The sequence below is a fragment of the Nannospalax galili genome, unplaced genomic scaffold (assembly GCF_000622305.1).
Source record: "Nannospalax galili isolate Female #2095 unplaced genomic scaffold, S.galili_v1.0 scaffold37, whole genome shotgun sequence".
Classification (NCBI taxonomy): Eukaryota; Metazoa; Chordata; class Mammalia; order Rodentia; family Spalacidae; genus Nannospalax; species Nannospalax galili.
The window spans coordinates 675,546-697,683 of NW_008339765.1; the positions used below are offsets into that span (position 1 = coordinate 675,546).

The 22,138-nt window shown below is 38.4% G+C and overlaps 1 protein-coding gene across 2 annotated transcripts in view; it reads right to left on the bottom strand.

Annotated features, from left to right (window-relative positions):
* The window catches only part of Dpp10 (dipeptidyl peptidase like 10), a 1,579,922-nt gene that overhangs the window by 331,441 nt on the left and 1,226,343 nt on the right, over positions 1-22,138 (bottom strand). For both annotated transcript variants that reach the window (XM_008834544.1, XM_008834545.2), the window contains exon 5: positions 19,441-19,515. In XM_008834544.1, the coding sequence (XP_008832766.1) occupies positions 19,441-19,515 (75 nt within the window). The remainder of the gene's footprint in view (positions 1-19,440; positions 19,516-22,138) is intronic.

Genomic DNA, 22,138 nt, shown 5'->3' on the forward strand with positions numbered 1-22,138 from the left:
ATTAACACAAATTATTACAGTAAAAGATACTGAGAAATAATCTTTATCTATTAATGCATTTTACTTAATCCAGTATGTGCAAGCCCAAGACATATCAAGTCTTCAGTATGTAGAAAATGCACTTTTCCTTCAACTCAGACTAGTCACATTGGAACAGTCAATAGATACATGTGAGAAATGGCTACAGAACTAGTCATTGTGTGCTAGACAGAGGTTTTTAAAGTTTGTGTTAGAGCTAAAGTTAAAATTGAGCTATGGTTAATAAAAAACCCATGTAAATCAGTTGATACCCCTCCTGCTATATTTTGGGAAGCAGAGTTTTGTATATTGAATGAAAACATTACTTAAATATTATTTAGTTTAATCCTATTTATCAGCCATGGCCCCAGCATTTTGTTAAGCTCCTCCATTTTTGTTTGAACTGTGACAGTTCCTGAAACTACAGTAATCTGGTTTTAAGAACAAAAGTAACCTGCTTCTCTAGATTCCTGTCTTCCTGTCCTGTTGATCACCTCCCCCTCAATAAAGGCCAACCAGGAAAGACATATGTTCATCGACTCACATTCTTTAACTGTGCACTCACTGGCTACCCCTAGCAACAGACAATTGTGGTTCCAAGAAAGAAATATTTCAATCTCTTTCCTTTCCTTACCTCAAGGGAAAACTATTGGCAGGGACCCTCTTCCTATGGCGTAGGCCAGAACTGTCCATAGTGTTCTCTCAATAGAGCCCCCACTATGCTGCTGTCTGTCTGACTGTCCATGGTGTTATTAACTCCTTTAGCAAGTCTCTTACCCATCAGGACAATCTGCTTCAGTGTTGCCCTTGAACATCAAACCCATAACCTCTTACTATTAACTTGGTGGGTATTATTGCTTCAGATTATGAGTAATATTAATTCCATAGTCTATTAATTATCTCTTCATTCCCCCATGTGATAAATATTCTTATCTGTTTATTTAAAATGGTTCAGTGCACAAACAAGAAAGGGCAATGAAAAAAGGACCAGCTTGTTGGATCAGCAGTGGTCCTCACACATACTAAGCAAATTTGCTTATGATTGCTCAGTTTCCAAGCAAACCTGATTCAGCATATTCAGCATATTATCTGAACCCATTTCTACAGCTCTTACTAAATATGGGGCCACAGTCTGTACCCCAAGAAGCCCAGTTTAGACACTCATCCTTGAGAAGCCTATTAAAATATCCTAATTAATTGTTTCTTTTTTTTTTTTTTATCTTTTTGAGACAGGGTCTCCCTGTAGCCCCAGCTGTCCTGGAACTCACTATGTAGACCAGGCTATCCTCAGACTCACAAAGATCTGCCTGCCTCTGCCTCCCAAGTCCTAGGATTAAAGTCATGTGCCACCATGCCTGGATTAATTGTTTCTTTTTTAAAGCGAAAAAGGAAATTCAGACAACATGGCCAGTTAAGGAAGAAGATCAAAGAGATACAGTGACCACGTAAGTCCAACTTTGGAGTCCTAATGTGAGTTCAAAGCTTAAGTAGAAGGCCAGGGATGTACATAAACTATGCAATCAAGGCCAGGGATGTACATAAACTATGCAATCAAGGTCATGCATCATTGTCTGGGCTACAGTCTTATGCTGTAAAATGGTCTGATAATCTTATCTGAAGAGCTATTGGCAGCTGATTACTGCTGGGTGAGGAAGAACTGATCTTAAAGTGAGGGACTCTAAATGGGCTGACTAGACCTCAGTGGACAAGTTTACACTGAAGGATCTCTGGGTACCCTAACTTGAGTCCATAGGCTTAACACAATGATATAATGCATGAATTCCAGTTGTGGGGGTTCCATGGGAGGGATCCAATGGGGAAAGGGATATAAATATAATTAAGATCTTCTGTATGAAATACACAAAAATTCAATAAAATTTTTCAAAAATATAGTCTGATAGGTTGTAAATCTCTTTCTGGGAGATAAGTATTCCTTCTGGTTGGAGACGTCTTCCCCCAACATGAGATTCCTGAGGAAATTCCCACGATGGAGGTTCATTGTTTTAATAATCTGATAGACTGAGAGATAAAAGCATTTCTGAGGTTTAAGGATGATCTTATGGTACAAAACCCTCATGAAATTCAATTCCTCCATTGCAGAACTGATGACAACCAAAGACACCATCACTTTATGTCACCACTTAATCTCCTGATTCCCATCTGATCATATACACTTGCTACCTGGAAGCACAGCTCTTTCTATATTACAGAGTACAATGGTAGACACAGTTTCTGAGTTTTAAGGCTAGACTATTTTTAATGCATTGCAGACTCCACCTGGCTCTATCAAATCACCCACTCTGGAAGAATCCATATGCCTTGCCATACGGATATCCAAGTGGCCTGTGGAGAGATTCACATGGAAACTGTTGAGGTTTTGGACCTGCAGCCACTTCTGCTTGCCAACCATGTGACTGAACGGGTACAGCGGTCCTTCTTCTACCTCAGACAATGCATCTCCACTTCTGTCATCAGCCACAGAAGGAGTCCGTGCAGACCCTTCACAGTCAAGTCTTTCAAGAACTCCAGATCCACTGCATTTCATGACCACAATAAACCATTGTCTGGGGTCATTAAGTTTGGCATAAATTCAACATTAGGCAGCCAGAGCAAGGTCTTATCATACAGGATGACAATAGTCTGCTAATGTGGTATTACCAAAGGCATTTTTACTGTATTCTCTGTTACTTTAAAATAATTTATAAAAAGTAAATAAATAGAAAAAAGTGTGCTAGCAAGTTAATTTTAGCAATGACTATATTTTTCTTCTAATTGAATTATTACTAATTTAGTAAATTTTCTGTGATGGGAACTAAGGCGATGGCTTGGTCATAAAAGTACTTGCCACACAAGCATGAAAACTTGAGTTGGATTCCAAGAACCCGTGTAAAAAGCTGGTATCCACATAAAGGTACCCCCACCTGTATTCCCAGCACTTAGGAAGTGGAAAGAGGCAGATCCCTAGGGATCACTGTCAAACTAGTCTAAATGAATTAGTGAATTCCAGGTTCACTGAGAGACCCTGTCTCAATAAAGAAGGCAAAAAAGTGATAGAGAAATACATTGAACATGGATTTTGGCCTCCACGTGGATGTACACATACACTCTCACCCATCCCCGCCCCCAACATGCAAAATTCTATGAACACGTACAGTGGAATACTAGGTTAAATCTAATCTAATTTAAGTTTACCCAAGTATATATAGCCTACCTAGAGTTAGCCTCCATGTTCAATATACTAAAATTTTGTAGAACAGAGAGAGAGAGAGAGAGAGAGAGAGAGAGAGAGAGAGAGATTTCTGCCAACCCATACACTATGAAAAAATAGGTTATTTTAACTTCCTAGTTACCAAATTGGTAGGAAATATGAACATCAGACATATTCAGAGATTTGTTATACGAAAGAAGAATCTTTATATTTACAGATGCAGATACCTGTTTTAGCAATGCCTATCTCAAATTAACCTGAATGTTGTACATATATGCAAACTTTATAAGCAGATAATTTTCAGGTTCCCCCATGTCCATAAAGAAAAGAACAAGTACTGGACCAGTGAGATGGATCAGGAAGCAAAGGCACTTGCGTTTTAGTTTGATGACCTGAGTTACGTCCTTGGGATGCACACAGTAGTAGACAACAACTCGCACAAGTTGTCCACTGAACTCCATGCCATTGTTGTGGTGCACAGGCATGCCCACACATGTATTCAAAATAAACAAAAATTTAAGAAAATCTTAAGTCTTATTTCAAAGCAGGTAGTTAAATTTGTGAGACATTAATGAATAAACCTGAAAAAATATAGATGCTCCTTCCTAAGCCTTTCCTGAAATATCCCCCCTCCCTCCCTTCTTTCTTTACTCCCACTTTAGGGACTTGTGAAGTTCTTATGGGTGTGTGTCTGTGTGTGTGTGTGTGTGTAATAAATATGTCCATATACATATATAGATATATACAACATATACTAACATGTTTTTGCTACCTTATCACCTGTGCTGACTAATAGTGGTTGTCAACTTGATATAAATAGAAAGAGGGAACTTCAATTGAGGACTTTCCTCCATTCGATTGTCCTGCGGGTTTCTCTGTGTGACATTTTCTTGATTATTAGTTGATGTAGGAGTGTCCAGCCCACTGTGGGGGTACCACCCCTAGACAGGTGATCCTGGGTTATATGAGAAAGTTGGCTGAGCACAAGCAGGAGCAAGCAAGCTGATAAGCAGTGTTCTTCCATAGGTTTGTGTGGCAAATTCCTGCCTTGCACTCAAGCCTTGGCTTTCCCAGATGATGGACTTTAACTAGCAAGCTAACATAGATTATTCCTCGAAGTTGTTTTTGGTTATGGTGTTTATCATAGCAACAGAAGAGGAAACCGGAACACCACCTTGTTTTGATAAGGAGATGGTTGACAAGGAAACAAGCTCGGTAACAGCAGCTACAGCAGGAAAGAGTACTCATTCTGTATTGATCAGAAGGCAACAAGGTATCAGGATGAACTAGCAATTCCACATATGAGAATACAGTCACTAACCTACCTAGACTGCAAGTTTTCTGTTGAGAGAGAGAGAGAGAGAGAGACAGAGAGAGACAGAGAGAGACAGAGAGAGACAGAGAGAGAGGCAGAGAGAATTGTACATATCTGGTCTAATCGCACATGTGTATGTGCAGGCTTGGGTGCCTCTGCATATTGCATGGAGGCCAGAGAAGGGACTCAAGTCTTCTGTTCTATCACTCTACCAACCTGAAACTAGACTGGCAGCCAGCAAGCCCCCTCAACCCTCTTGTGTAGCCCCCACAGTACTGGGTTTGCAGCCACACATACAACCAGGCCCTGCTTTTCATATGTATGCAAGGGATTTGAAGTCAGGTTTTCATGCTTGCATAGCAAACATCCTTAACCACTGAACCATCTCCAGAGCCCCGTTTCTAAGTTTATCATTAACAAGGGTTATTCAAAATAGCAATGCACCTCAAATGTATGAAGCTTAGACATCTAGATAGAACCATGATTGGACTCTATACACTCATGAATGTTTTAAAGATGTCTGCACAAAGTATTGAAGTAGTAAGACTCAGAATTTAATTAAATAATTCACTAGAGAAAGGTTACTTTTTCGAGAGTAGTATATGCTCAGTTCATTTTAAAGTGATTACTTCTTAGATAAAATGGATATTTATTAAAGAAAATGTTTTATCTATGTGCCTACAGAATAGTAGGGATGCATCTCAGTCCAGATAAATCTGTTCTACAGAGTACAGTGTGTACAGGACATATAGTAGTATGCCAGAGACTGTGGGGGCAAATAACATGTTTCTGGGTGATGAGATGTCTTAGTCAGTAAAGTGCTTTCCATGCACATATAAGGGCCGGAGTTTGATCTTCAGAATTCATATAAAAATGCCTTGTGTGGTTGGCACATTCTTACAATGCAAGTGCTGAAGAGATAGATACAGGAGGATCTCTGAGGTTTGCTGGTCAGACAGCCTAGTTGAATAGGTGAGCACCAGGCTAGTGAGAGACCCTGCCTCAAAAGAACAAGATATGTGCCCCCTGAGGAATCACACTTGAAGTACACACTGGCCTCCACGTGCACCTGCACATATATGAACACATGCAGATGTGCACGTACACACATATCTTCCCCATATTAGACAAGATGTAAAGGAATCTTTCAAACACTACATTTCTATTCTGAAGAAGATAATTCTCATGCAGATTATGTGCTATTATCCATAAAAGATCATGATGATTATACTGAAACACAATACATTCAATTAGTGTCTGAACACAAATGTAAGATAGAATTATGAAGAAACTAACAGTATAAAACAGCCAAATCTAAACATGTATTTTAAGATTTTTAAAATTAGGTATGCATATGTGTGTGTGTGGAGGGGGGGAGTTGTATATGTGAGTCGAGTGGCCTAAGAGTCCAGAAGAGGACATCAGATTCCTGGAGTCAGAGTTAGGGGCAGTTGTGAAGTCCCCTACAGGGGTGCTGAGAACTGAATTTAAGTCTCTGACTGAGCAATATTGAGCTAGCTCATCTCACCAACATATATTTTAAATACAAGTAACAAGAAATCTACAAATTAAAATAATAGTTTTTAAAATATTTGTTTCTATGTTTTTGAAAATATATTACATAAACAATCAAAAAAGTGAAAAGGAAACCCACAGAATGGGAAAAAAATCTTCACCAGTGCACATCTGACAGAGGTTTAACATCCAGAATATATAAAGAACTCAAAAAACAAAATATTGAGAAACCAAACGACCTAATGAAAAGATGGGCTAAAGATCTAAACAGAGAGTTCTCAAAGGAAAAAATAAAGATGACTAAGAAACATCTCTAAAGGTGTTCAACATCATTAGTAAAAATGCAAATTAAAATCACCCTAAGGTACCACGTTACCCCAATCAGACTGGCTAGGATCAAGAGAACAAATGATACCAAATGCTGGTGAAGATGTGGAGAAAGGGGAACACTCATTCACTGCTGGTGGGATTGCAAACTCATGCAACGTCTATGGAAAACAGTGTGGAGAACTCTTAAAAAAATAAAAATGAACCCACCATATGACCCGATTATACCACTCCTTGAAATATACTCAAAGGACTCATCCTATTGTAGAGACACTTGGACAACCATGTTTGTTGTTGCTCTTTTCACAATAGCTAAGAGATGGAAGCTAACAAAGCGCCCCTCAACTGATGAGTGTGTAACAAAAAAATGTGTGTATTTACATAATGGAGTTCTATTCAGCAGTAAAGAAAGATGAAATAATGAAATTTGCAGGTAAATGGATAGATCTAGAAACTGTTATACTAAGTGAAGTAACACAGACTCAGAAAAATAAACGACATATGTTGTCCCTCATATGTAGATCCTAGCACCAAATTCTTTCAAATTCCAGGTCCTTTTAATAAGATGATGCTATACAGCAGTCCCTTCTGCATGAAATAACTACCATTATCACGACTTCAGCTGAGCCTGATCGCTAAACATCGTCACAATTGGGCTTGTTGATGGTTGTGCTCAATCATTAAAGGAGGGTGAAACAGGGTCATTGGACCTCACCGCATTATCCAGCCACTCTTCCCAGCCAACTGTATGTAATTTGACCCTAATCACACATGGCCTCCTGGATTTGAGGAGGGCTAAAGTATACAATCTGGGGAAGGCTAGGAGGAGAAGGCAAGACCCATGCTGGGTAAAGGCTTTCCAGTGTGCATACCCTCAGGTCATACATACACCTCAGCAACCCCTCAGTTACCTCAGTAAGCAAGCTCAATAAATTCGTTGGTTCCCCAGGAAAACTTTAATCAAACTTTGGCTTGACACTAGAACCTTAAAAGGGAATAAACATTGCTTAGCATCCCCAGGAAAAGTCTCACAACAGATGGAAAATTTATTTGTTAATGATGTTATGTCTCATAATTCTTAAAAAAAAAAAAAAGAAAGTAAAGAAAATGAGAATGTAAAAGATGCTAAAAGGATATGGGAATGGATATATTTTCCAAAATAGGCAGAAAAAATGAGAAAGCCTAAGTAAGTGATAAAGGTCTGTTTAGGTTTGTTATGCTATATAAAGATGCAATAAAAAATAATATACACATAATCTTAAAATTTCTATGGTCGTATTTTAGTTAACTAGTTTAAGGAACAAAATAGATATCCAGTCAAGGTTTATCTGAGAATATATTTTTTACCCCAGTCTTATATACATAGCATATGACAATTAAAAGTACCAGACTGGTAGAACTAAACTTATTGGATGTTTAATAGCCATAGTTTGAGGCCTATACTAAAGTGTTCAGAGGGACTTAAAGGACAGTTTTTGCCCCTTACCCTCCAAGGTCAACTAAGTTCCAGGGGACTACAGAACATCTCTCAAAATGTCCTGTAACTGTGATGAGTCACCTTTCCTCTTGTTTGGGGATGGTATGGAGACTACACGAGATGGACTTGAACCATGGTCCAGTCTACAAAGAGGAGGGTCAACTCATAGGAAACATGTCATTCATGCTTCCAAGTGAAGCCAGACATGGTCAAGCAGGTCCTTTGACTTATCTTCACATAGATGGAACTGGTAAAAGAAAGGAGCCAGGAGCTCCTCCCAAGCCCATGTGACCCCTGAGGAACAGATCCTCAAATGACTTTAAGTGTAAAAATAAATTGATTTATTTGGACCAACTGTATGGTCTTAAACATCCAAAAGGAAAGTATAACCAAAGAGTAAAGTCATCAGTATGTTTCTGTAAGAGTTCAAGGGATTACACTTCCCAGACATTAAGCTTAAGTCTATATAAAAAGTTATTTAGACAACTATTTCTCATTGATAATTTTGTTCCTAGCCAGAAAGTGCTGTTCAGATGTAAGACTTCAAATCTTGGTCTCCAATACTGTAGTGCCCACCTGTAGCTAAGGGAGACAACCAGCTACTGTTCTGAAATGATGGATAAATTTGTTTTCTCCCCCATGTAAAAGCCTTTGAGAGGGAACTGACACTGATTCTAACCACTCCAAGAGCTATCAAAATACCTGAAAGCAAATCCTGAATCCATCACTCTAGAGTCCAGCCTCAGAAGACAAAAGAAAAATGAGGAGAACCCAAATAGAGGGATGCTTTTGGAAGCCCTTGTCAAGAAATTCCAATGGACTCTCATGTGAACATTTGAAAATTTCCCTATTCTGATTTTTTTCTATTTTTCTGGCTAGAGCTTGTAATGCTAATTACTCTTGCCTTTACTTCTCCTTCACATCTCCTATTCATGATTCAAAGACTTTCTTTCCCCCTTAGGGATAAGAGTTATGCAATTTGGGAGTCTTTTAGATAGATCCACTGAAGGGGTACTCCAATTGCCTCACCCTGTGTCCCTGTTCAGCATGGAAGAAGCCAGAGCAGTCTGCATCCCTATTCCCTATTGGCAATTTGGATAACCCCTTCAGAGGATGACATGATAAGAATAGGAGGTAGGAATTGGGTAGGCAGTTAGGGTAAAAAGAGTGAAAAGTAGCCAGTTTCTTGGCTAAAAGTCAAAATATCCTTGGGCTTGTTAGCAACATATACTCTATTCCAAATGCCAAAAAATGTCGAAAGTATTTGGAGCTTGTATCTAATCCTTAAAAGAATTTAGGGTTACCTCTTCAGAGAGGGGCATGTTAGAGCAGGCAAAAGTCCCATAAAAATAAATAAATCAAAGAAAAAGAAAGAGTACATGAAGTTATCGGAAAAAAGTAATGGGGAGATATGGGAGGAGATTGAGGGGAGGGAGTGGGCATGGATTTGATCGAAACACCTTATATGTATGTATGAAATTCTTGACAAATTATTTGTTTAAAATATATATATATATAACTGTTGAGTTTTCAATGATGGCTTCATTATCTAAATGTTAAATAATGAAAATATTCTCATAATTCTGAGTACAGAGAAATAACATCTACCATAAAATAGATTCAATGTTTGAATTCAAATTATTTATGTATAAGTTTATAAATAACTGAAAAACAACTTTGTCTGATATAGAGAATGTCAAAATAGTATATGATTTATAACCACAAAAATTCTTATCATAAAAGTTTTTTATATCAAAATCAATTACTCTGAAATGTTTTTACTACTTGAATCTATTTCATGCATTACTGAGATGGCTCAGATGGTAAAGGTGCCTGTTACCTATTATGAGGACTCAAGTTCTATCCCTGAGCACCATATAGAATACAAAGCAATCCGGTTTCCATAAGTTGTTCTCTGACCTCCAACATATATGCCCACACATGAACACATACATACTAAATAAATAAAATACAATACAAATTTAAAAATATTTTCAATTTTGTGGCTGGAGAGATGGCTCAGCAGTTAAGAGCACTGGTTGTTCTTGCAGAAGAACAAGGTTCAATTCCCAGCAAACACACGGGTTAACAACTGACCATAACTCCAGCTCTAAGGGACCTGATACCCTCTTCTGTCCTCCTCCATTATTACTGAACAACACGGGTGCACTTATACACATACAGGCAATATATTCATACACATAAAATGAAAATAAGTAAATAAATAAAAGTTTTTTTTTTAAAAATTGCTTTACCTTCAAGTTCTGGGAGGCCATTAAGGGCTGTGGCAGTAGGAGTCTCATGGACTTCCCCAGCCCTCACTGAAGTTTTCTCCTGTCTGGCACTGTTTTTTGTTGTGTAGCCTTTAGCTATACTCATGGACTCATGTAGAGATAATGTATGTGTAATATGTCATTAAGTTGTTGGACTAACCTGATTCCCTTTGGTTTTTTAAAACTAGCTGGGCATTATTTATCTCTCTCACTGCCTAACACCCCATTGTTTCCCCATTTAAAGTGTCCCCATTTTCCCCATTTCTCCCTTGATAATATCAGTCTCCTATGGTCCCATCTCTCTTGAGTTCCTTCTTTCCCTTTATCCCCAAGTTTCCTTCTATAACCCTCCCTCCCCCTTCCCATTTAAATAACCCCATTTTTATCCATTTCTCTCTTAGTAACACCTGTTTCCTACTGTTCTTCTCGCTCAGGGTCTTGCTTTTCCTTTACTTCCCTGGTTCCTTTTAATTATTCTGGTTCCTGTAGTTATGTCTGGGTACATACTCACCTATAAGGATTTGGTGCTAGGATCCACATATGGGGGAGAACATATGTCATTTGTTTTTCTGAGACTGTGTTATTTCACTTAAATATTTTCAATTTTATGTTATTGAAATATATCCAGATGCCATTTAGATGGTTATGTTTTTGAGAAATAAATGTAAAGCTGAAAAGATATAATGACCTATCCCAGAGAAATATCATAAAGACCACTAGAGTATCAAAAATAATATATACCTGGACTGGCAAGATGGTTAATCAGGTAAAGGTGCTTGTTTCCATGCCTGACAACCTGAATTTGATTCCTGGGACACATATGCTAGGAGAGAACCCATCTCCTCTGACCTCCATGAGCACATTGTGACATATACAGATGCAGACATACATACAAACATACATAAAAATAAAATGTGATAAAACTTTAAAATGTAAAGTATGTAATAAAGATTATGTTATTTTTCCAATTGAATAGAATTCAATAGATATGCTTTCAAATACTTAGAATCTTAATTATGTCTGTACACATATCAAATCTACAGAGGATGTAAGGTTTTGAAATGACAATGCAACCGAAAGAACAGGGGCTTTGCAGGTGGAAGGATGGACCTATGCCTTGCTGCAGAACTGAGCCTTGAGTAAGGTGGATAATGCATCTCTGATTGAGCTTCCTCCCTAGAATATGGTATCAATTTCCAAACCACAGGAGCTTCATACAGTTTAAAATGATGAGCCTAATGCCCACCCTGGCAGGACAATTCAACTATTCAACTCTTGTTTGCTCCATCATGTTTAATCTTGGTTTGATAGAGATGCCAAAAGAGATACAGGGTCATGCATAGAAAGAGCAACTAGAGAAATAACCTTTGATCAACACAATCTGCTATTCAACAACAGTCACATATTTCTATTGACCATATGAACGAACCATAGAGTGGCTAGTTGGTGATATATATAGTGGAGTAGTTTAGAGAACAATCTTAGTTGCTAGATCAATCTTCTTAACTGTGAGCTCTATAGGTGAGTTTTGCACAAGTTTTGATGAGGAAGAGAGAATACCCTTAAAAATATACTGCAGGAGAAGCAATTGTGATGTGGGCAGTAGTTTCTCTTTGAAGGAGTGTTTAAAAGAGAATATAGTGGGGCTAGAGAGATGGCTCAGTGGTTAAGAGCACTGGCTGTTCTTACAGAAGACTGGGATTCGAATCGTGGCACCCACATGGTGGCTAACACCCATCCATAACTCCAGTTCCAGGGAATCCGATGGCCTGGAAGGGCAGGCAGCTCATACATATAACATAAAAATAAATAAATTTTTAAATATTTTGAAAAGGAATTACAGCAAAGCTTTGCTTACTTAGTCTCAGTGATGGCTACATGAACATATTTGATTTGCAAACTTCCTCACGCTATACTTAAAATATGTGCAAGTTCTTTGGTATATTTTACATGTCAATAAATATTTGAGAATAGATAGTTTGAATAGAAACAACCATTCTCCTAAATTCCTGGTTCTACACTCTGCCATCTGTAATTTTAATTACATTTTAACTTATTTATTTTAGTGTGTGTGTGTGTGTGTGTGTGTGTGTGTGTGTGTGCATGCACCATGGTGTCAGAAACCAACTTGGGGGAATCTACTCTCTCCTCCCATTATGTAGGTTTCAGGGATGGAGCTCATCTTCAGGGTGGATGGCAGGTGCCTTTACCCATTGAACCATCTCCCCAGTTCCATATGTCATTCTAATAAGGCAGATTAAACAGCAACTTGGAAAAGAAAATGAGATCAGATCAACCATCAACTCCAGACAGCAACATCTGGTCAGGAACAAAGGGTAGGAAACACTAAAGAAAAACAATGCACATACCTATACTTTGTATAATGTTTAACCAAGTAATTTGTATAAATAAAATGACCATGAGTATGAATGAGGAAGCGGTAAAAATATTGTGAGATTTACTTTGACAAATTTTCATAATTAATTATTAGTTCCTTCTTCTAGAGATTCTATTTCTTAAGTATTTTATTTATTATTTTTATTTTATGTGTACGAGTGTATTGCCTGCATGTATGTGAGTGCACCTGTGTCTTGCAATGCCGCGGAGGTCAGAAGAGGGGTTCAGATTCCCCTGGAACTGGAGTTAAAGATGGTTCGTAGCTGCCATGTGAGTGCTGGGACTCAAACCTGGGTCCTCTGCAAGAGCCAACTCTCCAGCCCAGATTCTATTTTTTGAAAGTGTCCTATTTTACCTTATGGCTAAAAAGTACATAGGAGACTATGAAGATTGGTTCATAGGGGTATATTTTTGTTGTTAGCTTTATTTTCTTATAATATTGACATGTTTTTGGTCAAGTTATTCCAGTTATATTATATCTATTTATGTAGTGTGTGTGTGTGTGTGTGTGTGTGTGTGTGTGTGCGCACGTATGCTACAATGTGGGTCTTGGGAATTGAATTTAAGTCCTCAGACTTGGCAGTAGGTGTCTTTACATGCTAAGCAATCTCCTTGACCCTTATTCTAGTTTCATATTTCATATTTTATATTTTTTTTCTTGAGAAAGTAAACCTAAGAAGCAGTTTCAGTTCCTGTGCTGTGTGGGATAATCACTTGTACTAACTGAATTGAACTCACATAGACCACATCACGCTACACTTCAAATACAGGTAAACAACCTCCCTGAGTGTTCTTCCAAGTCAAACAAGAGCTGGCACAGATGGGGACTCAGGGACTGGCAACACCGGTGTGGTTAGTAAGGGAATTTCTCTGTTTTTAATCTTTCTCATTCACAGTCTTTGAAAATTTGATCAAATTTGTGAGGGACAATGACATGGCAATAAGCAAAAATCTTTCTACACTCCAGTAATTTAAGTGAAACAAAAAGTTGAAGATTTTTCATAATTTCTATATTTGATAAAATATATTAAACCTGGATTTTTAAAAATTTTAACTATAGGAAAATTTTGCTTTCTACTAATTTTTATTATAACTATTTTATTATAATTCTTTATTTTGAGTTACTATAGAGTCATATATAGTTGTAAAAGATAATAAAACTTAGAGTTGCTGCTTATCCTAAACCAGTTTTTCTTAATGGAAACCACCTGACAAACTGTAGTACAAGGAAGGGCCAGTGACATGACTCAGCTTGAACATGCTGTCAAGCCTGAAGACCTGAATTTGATACCCAGGACCTGCACGGTGGAACAGAACAACCAGCTCCCACAGCTGTCCTCTGTATTACACCTATGTGAAGTCATATACAAATACTTACACACATACACAAATAAATAATAAATAAAATCATAATACTAAAACATCAGAACCACAAACATAAATAAAAAATAAATAAAAATTTGAAAATTAAAATGGACAAGAGCGATGGCTTAGTGGTTAAGAACACTGATTGCTCTTGCAGAAGACCTGGTTTCAGTTCTCAGTACCCACATAGCAGCTAACATCCCTCAGAAACTCACATTCAAGGGGATCCAATACCTTTTTCTGTATTCTGGGCATTACACACACATGGTGCACTTACATACAGGCAAGCAAAACACAAATACACATAAAATAAAAATAAACTAATTATAAATAATAAAACAAAACAAATAAATAAAATTAATTTAATTTTAAAATTAAACTCAGTAAATAAGAACTAAACATAGAATCTTGTGTACAAGATCAAAACCAGGACATATGTAGAGCAGACTTCTCTCCACCAGAAACCCACACACTGTTTTAGAAAATGAAAAGTACCATTTTCACTTCTCCTTTCGTCCCTTTGTTTTTGTTTATCTAATTTTTGAGACAAGGTGTCCTGTAGCCCCAGTTGGCCTGAAACTCCTTATATAGTCCAACCAGGCTGACCTCAGTCTCACAGGGATCGGTACACCTGCCTCCAGAATGCTGGGATCAAAGGTATGCACCACCACACCCAGCTCTCCTCTTCACTTTGAAACTCTAACTCTGTTCTTCTTTCAAAAATGTTATGTAACTGAAAACACATAGCAGATTTGTGAATTGGCTTTTTAAAATTTTATTTATATTTATTTATTTAAATTTTATGTGTATGGGTATTAGGCTTCCAAGTGTATAAGCACATCCATATTCTGCAGTGCCTGCAGAGGACAGAAGAGGGTGCTGGATTCGCCAGAATTGAAGTTACAGAAGGTTGTTAGCCATATGAGTGCTGGGATTCAAACCCTGGTTCTTCTACAAGAACAGCCAGTGCTCTTAACTGCTGAGTCATCTCTCTGGGCCCTGGGGATTGGCTTTTTAAAATCAGCTGTGACCCTGGAATTCACCAGGTTCTTACATACATCAAAACCTTTTCCTTTATATTTATGAGCTGTGTGCCATTGTACAGATCTACCACAGTTTAAAGATTCTTCAACTAAAGAGCATCTGGTTACTTCAAATAGTAGATAGTCTCATACATCCCAGACTTAGCTTAAACTCACTGTGCAGCTGAGCTCCTTCAACTTCTGCTCCTCCTGCCTCTACTTCCTGGGCACCACGACTATGCCTGATTTATGTGGTGCCCAGGATTCAATGCTGAGCTTTGTCTATTAACACTGGATCAGCTGAACTGTTTCTTTAAGTTCCTCAAGGTGTAGTTATTAAAAATAAAAGTACAAAGAGTTCAGGCAAGCTTACCCTACACAGTGAAACCCTATCTTAAAAAGCCATATAAACAGGTGAAGAAAAAAAAAAGGCAAGCAAGGAAGTAAATGAATGAATAAATAAATAATAAATGAATGAATAATAAATTAAATAAATAAATAAATAATGAATCTGCTGTATTATCCATGTTTAGGATTCCATATGCTGTCTAGTTTTCATGTCTCTGGCAAAACCATTGTGGAGTGAATCTGTTGGTAGTTAGTGTTTTATATTTGTGGACACTACCAAAAAAATCACTGAGATAAATTGCCCCCACTACATGCTCACAGTAGTGATGTGGAGTGATCTAGTTCCCTCTGTGCCTGCTGTAATTTGGTGCAATCATTAGCTTTTATTTTATCCATTTTTATAGGTAGGGGGTTGAGTGATGCTTCACTGTGTTAAGTGGCTTCCACAAGTGCTGATGCAGTTGAAAAGATCAGTCACGTGGGCAGCATCACTCACGAAGTGTCTTTTCATGTCAGGCCCACTTCCTTGTCACAAAGTTGTTTTCTTGACACTGTTAAGTGTTTGGATTTGAGAATCCTTTCTACACTTTTCATTTCATCAGCCACTTCTGGTGTACAACAAAGGATGCTTTCCCTCGCCTTAGACCCAAAGGACAGTTTGGAACAATTTTCCTGCTTTGTTCTTACCACCTACATAATGTATACACTCACATTAATTAAGATTTATAATTCATATGAGAGACGAGGCTATGATCACTGTGATGATGTGTTTATCTTGTTGTTTTTCCTGATCCTTTCTTTTCCTTCCTCCCTATCTCCCTTTCTTCTTTACTTTCATAATTTTTATTTATTTTATTTATTTAGTGTGTGGATGTCTGGGGGCCCATGCCTGTGTATGCCTTAATGCACATGTGGATTTCAGAAGACAATTTGCAGGAGTTTCTCTTTCCTTCTACCATGTGGGATTGAACTTAGGTTGTCGAGTTTTCCAGCAAGCCCCTTTACAAAGATCCATAGCCATCTCACAAGCTCCCTCTTTTCCTTATGTATATGGATTGCTAATCACTCCAACACTATTGTTGAACAGATTATCTTTAATTCACTTAGGTTTATCTAAGGGGATCTATTTCCAAGTTTTGGATTCTCTTTCTAATATTTTTAATTTTTAATATATTTTAATTGAACTTTTTTCAATGATCTACATGTCTATCCTCTATGTCTTGTCCTGATTGCAGTGACCCTTACTATCTGATTCATAAAAGTTCATTGGGCCTATGAGTGAATAAGGTACTTGCCATCAAGCCTGATGACTTGAGTTCGATTCCTGGGACCCATGTGGTGGAAAGAGAGAACCAATTTCCACAACTTGTGCTCTGACCTCCACATGTGCACCATGCACACACATACAAAATAAACAAGTATGTAATCTCTTTCATATGACAGTCATGTCAAATTTAATTTCTCCAGAGGAATATTACTTTTAAAACTTTATAGTATATTTTAATATTTTCATATATCAAAACTATATGTTTCTGACTATAACATGTGATTTACAAAATCTGTAAATGAGAGCAATGCAAAAAATCAGTAAAGCAAAAAAGATTGAGACATATAACCAACAGGGGGATGCTTTCCTCGCCTTAGACCCAAAGGACAGTTTGGAACAATTTTCCTGCTTTGTTCTTACCACCTACATAATGTATACACTCACATTAATTAAGATTTATAATTCATATGAGAGACGAGGCTATGATCACTGTGATGATGTGTTTATCTTGTTGTTTTTCCTGATCCTTTCTTTTCCTTCCTCCCTATCTCCCTTTCTTCTTTACTTTCATAATTTTTATTTATTTTATTTATTTAGTGTGTGGATGTCTGGGGGCCCATGCCTGTGTATGCCTTAATGCACATGTGGATGTCAGAAGACAATTTGCAGGAGTTTCTCTTTCCTTCTACCATGTGGGATTGAACTTAGGTTGTCGAGTTTTCCAGCAAGCCCCTTTACAAAGATCCATAGCCATCTCACAAGCTCCCTCTTTTCCTTATGTATATGGATTGCTAATCACTCCAACACTATTGTTGAACAGATTATCTTTAATTCACTTAGGTTTATCTAAGGGGATCTATTTCCAAGTTTTGGATTCTCTTTCTAATATTTTTAATTTTTAATATATTTTAATTGAACTTTTTTCAATGATCTACATGTCTATCCTCTATGTCTTGTCCTGATTGCAGTGACCCTTACTATCTGATTCATAAAAGTTCATTGGGCCTATGAGTGAATAAGGTACTTGCCATCAAGCCTGATGACTTGAGTTCGATTCCTGGGACCCATGTGGTGGAAAGAGAGAACCAATTTCCACAACTTGTGCTCTGACCTCCACATGTGCACCATGCACACACATACAAAATAAACAAGTATGTAATCTCTTTCATATGACAGTCATGTCAAATTTAATTTCTCCAGAGGAATATTACTTTTAAAACTTTATAGTATATTTTAATATTTTCATATATCAAAACTATATGTTTCTGACTATAACATGTGATTTACAAAATCTGTAAATGAGAGCAATGCAAAAAATCAATAAAGCAAAAAAGATTGAGACATATAACCAACAGGGAAAGAATCCTGTAATGACAATTTCTGCAGGCTTTTCAATGAAGTCATTTTTCAGTTAAAAAAAAACCCTAAAAGTATATAATAGACTATGTACATTCCACAAAACTAAAAACATTAAATAGCAGATCTTTTGAACTGTGAAATTTCATGTGTTCAAAGACTTCCCATGCATTATATGAGGCTTCTTGCCTTAAGTCCATAAATTTTTATTGTCTGTCCTAAAGCTCATAAAACTTCCTTGAATAATCTAACATCATTTATTCTCTGTAGAAACTAATCTGCTGAATTGCCTTTTAACACTTCTGTAGCTTTGTAACTGTGCAAAAATATGTCACTATCCAGTAGCCATACATAAGTTCTCAGTGGACTCTAGAGCTACAGAGAATGAAACAGTCACTGCAGTCAGAGAAGTGTATTTGTTTATAGAGTTCAGTTCTTTGGTTGTCCCCATTGAGAATATTTTCTTTGACAAAATAGCTCATATTCAAAGACCACCAAAGGAGCTAGGAAGAGGTCTCAGTAGGCAAAAGCACTTGCCACACAAGCGTGAGGACCTGAGTGTGAATCCTCAGAACCCAATCACAAGTCGAACATGTAACATGATCATCTGTAATTCCAGGGTTTCTACTGGGAGATGGTAGGACAAGATAGGAGAATCTGCAGTTCACGGCAGTACACAGCATCTAGCCTGGTGTACAGAGGAGAAATAACAAAGGGATCCTGATTCATACATGGTAGAATTCAAGGGCTAACACTAGAAGTTGTCCCTGATCATCACATGTGCTCTGTGGCATGTGCATCACTGCATTCACACAAACGTATGTGCCTACCCTCTCCCCAAAACTTTATCACCAGCCAGTAAGATGGCTGGATGAAAAGGCACCTGCTGCAAAGCTGTACAAGCAGATAATATTCAGATTCCTCATGATATCCATAAAGCCTTTTTGAAAAGTCCTTGGCTACTGCCATGGCTCTGTGGGTAAAAACATCTGCCACCAAGCCTGACCACTTGAGGTCATCCCCGAGATCCACACGGTGGAAGGAGAAAACCAACATCTGCAAGTTATCCTCTGATCAGGCACGTAGGCACCTACACACACACACACACACACACACACATGCACACGCACACATACATACACACGCACACATACATACACACGGACACACACAAATGTAGTAAAAAAGAGTTTTAAAAATATCACTGAAGTATATAATCCACATTGATCATTATTTGAAACAGTATGCTCACAATGTGCATGCTGTAGCTTAGGACATGGCAGGAAATCCTCTAGTCTCCATATACTCAAGTGCATGCTATTGGGATTATCCTGAAAATTCCACAAGCCTCCATTTGTCACATTTGCAGAAACCTATCACATTAATCCTTGCCACCAGAGAGATTGTCCCAGTTGTTTCCTATTCAAGTATGCCACCTATAACTGTCTCTTGTGCAAAGCACCTAGTGTGCCCAAGCAGTGCTAATTAAAACTATGTGGCGAGCTCACTGAATCACAGAGTAGCGTTTTCTCTATGAATAGCATTCCTTTACCTGTTTGACATCATATGCCAGAAGAACGTACTTTAAATCTGGGGAAACTGAGTGCCTGGATGCTTTGAAAGTTACCTAGAAGAAAAAAAGAAAGAGGTGATTATTTTAAATGGCTGAGAAAGTAACATGGATTTTTACACATAAATATGAAAAACTTTTCAATTCACAGCATAACACTGAATGGACATTGCAGTCTTATAGGAAGGTGTATACATACATGTGTGCCTACATCAATAAATATAAAGGTTTGGAAATATCCAACACTTCAGTAGAAAAGAAATAACAATATATCATTTTATATACTGCTCCTTAAAAAGTAATCTATTAAGCAGGGGCCAGCATCTTTGCTAGGTAAGTTCGGCAGCACACACTGTGCCTTGATTCCCCCAGACTCATTCACCCTCCCAGCTCACCAACCCCATGTCTCCTCCTAGCCTGGGCACTGGCCCATTTCTTGTCTTGGCACCCCAGACCCCTGGAATGATCTCTTGGCTCAAACTCCCTACTGCTTCCAGAACAACTCAATTCTTTTCTGTAGTCCCTGGGAGTCCTCGGGGCCTCTTCCCACACCACCCCTTTTGCATCCCTGGGCTGCACAGCCACCAGCTTCCTGGGACCATCATCCTTCCTGGGTAACTCCAGCAGCACCCACTGAACCTTGACTCTCCCAGCCTCATTCACCTTCAGAGCTCCCTCACCCCATTTCTCCTCCTAGATGGGGCATTGGCCCATTTCTTGTCTTAGCACCCCAGACCCCTGGACTCACCACTTGGCTCAGACTCCCCACTGCCTCCTGATCCTCCAGACCAATCCACTTCCTCTCTGTAGTTACTGAGAGTGCTCAGGGCCTCACCCTGCCCCCCAGCTCCCTTTACATCCCTAGCTGCAAAGCCACCAGCTTCCTGGGGCCAGCATCTTTCCTGGTAAAATCCACAGGGCCGAAGGCACCTGACTCCCCCAGTCTCATTCACCCTCCTAGCTCCCCCACTTGCTCTCTCTACCTAGCATGGGCACTGGCCCATTTCTTGTCTTGGCACCCCAGACCTATGGACTCATCTCTTGGCACAGACTCCCCACTGCTTTCTGATCCTTTACATCCAGACCAACCCAATGCTTCCCTGTAGTCCCTGAGAGCCTTCAGGGCCAATTCCCACCCCCACCTCCCTTTGCATCCCTGGTCAGCCCTGTCCCCCAGCTTCCCAGGGCCAGCATCTTTCCTGGGCCTTGGTTCCAGGCCAGCCCAGCCCCCAAAATCCTGAGGGGAGCATCTTTGCTGGAGGGATTCAGACCTTAGGAAAAAGCTTGAGAGCATCTGATCTTCATACGATTTGGGGCCTCTGGGGGACCTCCTGAGCGGTAGGATGAAAGCAATTTGGCCCCTCCAATATAAAATCGAAAGAGAGAACCTGAAACCTAGACCAACCAGCTTTTCATGTCCAACAAGTAAACCACAAAGGCAGATAAAGTTTGCAAAAAGAAGCAAACCTAAACTCGACAATTGAAGGCTTGAGTCTCACACAAGAATCAGAAACTACAAAAGAAATCCACATTTCAAAGTCACAGAGAAAAAATAATAACGTGAAAAACCCAAATAATATATCACCACCAAGTACCAACAGCCCTGTAGAGGAGTACAATGAGAACCCCCAAGACATAACACAGGTCAAGGAATACAAAAGAACAATTATAAACGTGATAAAAGAATTTAGTGAATTTGAAGAACACACAAAGAAATCAAAGAACTGAAAGAGGATAGGGGTAAACTTCTGAATGAAGTCAGAAAAGAGAAAAAGTGAAGAATCTCAGGCTGAAATGAAGAAGTGAAACACTCAGTAAGCCAATTAGAAACAACAGGAGAAAACTTCATCAATAGGATGGATGAATGAAATGGAAAACAGAATATCAAGGTTGGACGATAAAGTAGATGAATTAGACCATTAAAGCAAAGATGATGAAAATTTTAAGAAAACACAAGAATGGAATATGCAGTAATAGTGTGTCAACATAAAAAGACTAAACTTGTGAATCATAGGCATACAGGAAGGAGAAGAATCTGAGGATAGTGGTAAGAACCAGATCTTCAACAGGATTATAGAAGAAAATTTCCCCAAATTAAAGAAAGACATGCCCATATAAATACAATAAGTATCTAGAACACAAAATAGGAGCAGTAAAGAAACTCTCCATGACTTATAGTAAAAACACTAAATCTACAGAACAAAGAGAGAATACTGAAAGCTGCAAAAGAAAAACAAGCCACATATAAAGGAAAACCCATCAGAATCGCAGCTGGCTTTTCAGTGCAAACTTGAAAGCCAGAAGAACCTGGACCAAAGTATTCCCAGTTTTAAATGACCAAAGATCCCAACCCAGATTATTTTACCTAGCCACAAGGTCTATTATAGTCGAAGGGGAAAGAAAAATCTTCTATGACATAAATAGGCTGAAAGAATTCATGTTCACAAAGACAGCCCTTTAGAGAGTTCTTAAAACAAAACAAGCAATACAAAGAGCTGAAGAAAGGAATACCTAAGGGGATAAAGAAAGAAACTTAATGAAGGTATAACTATGGCAAGGAACAGCTACACCAAGAATGTGAACAGAAATAGAAATGACTGGAATAAATACACATCTTTCATTAATAACTTTAAATATCAATGGACTGAACTCCCCAGTCAAAAGACACAGATTAGTTGAA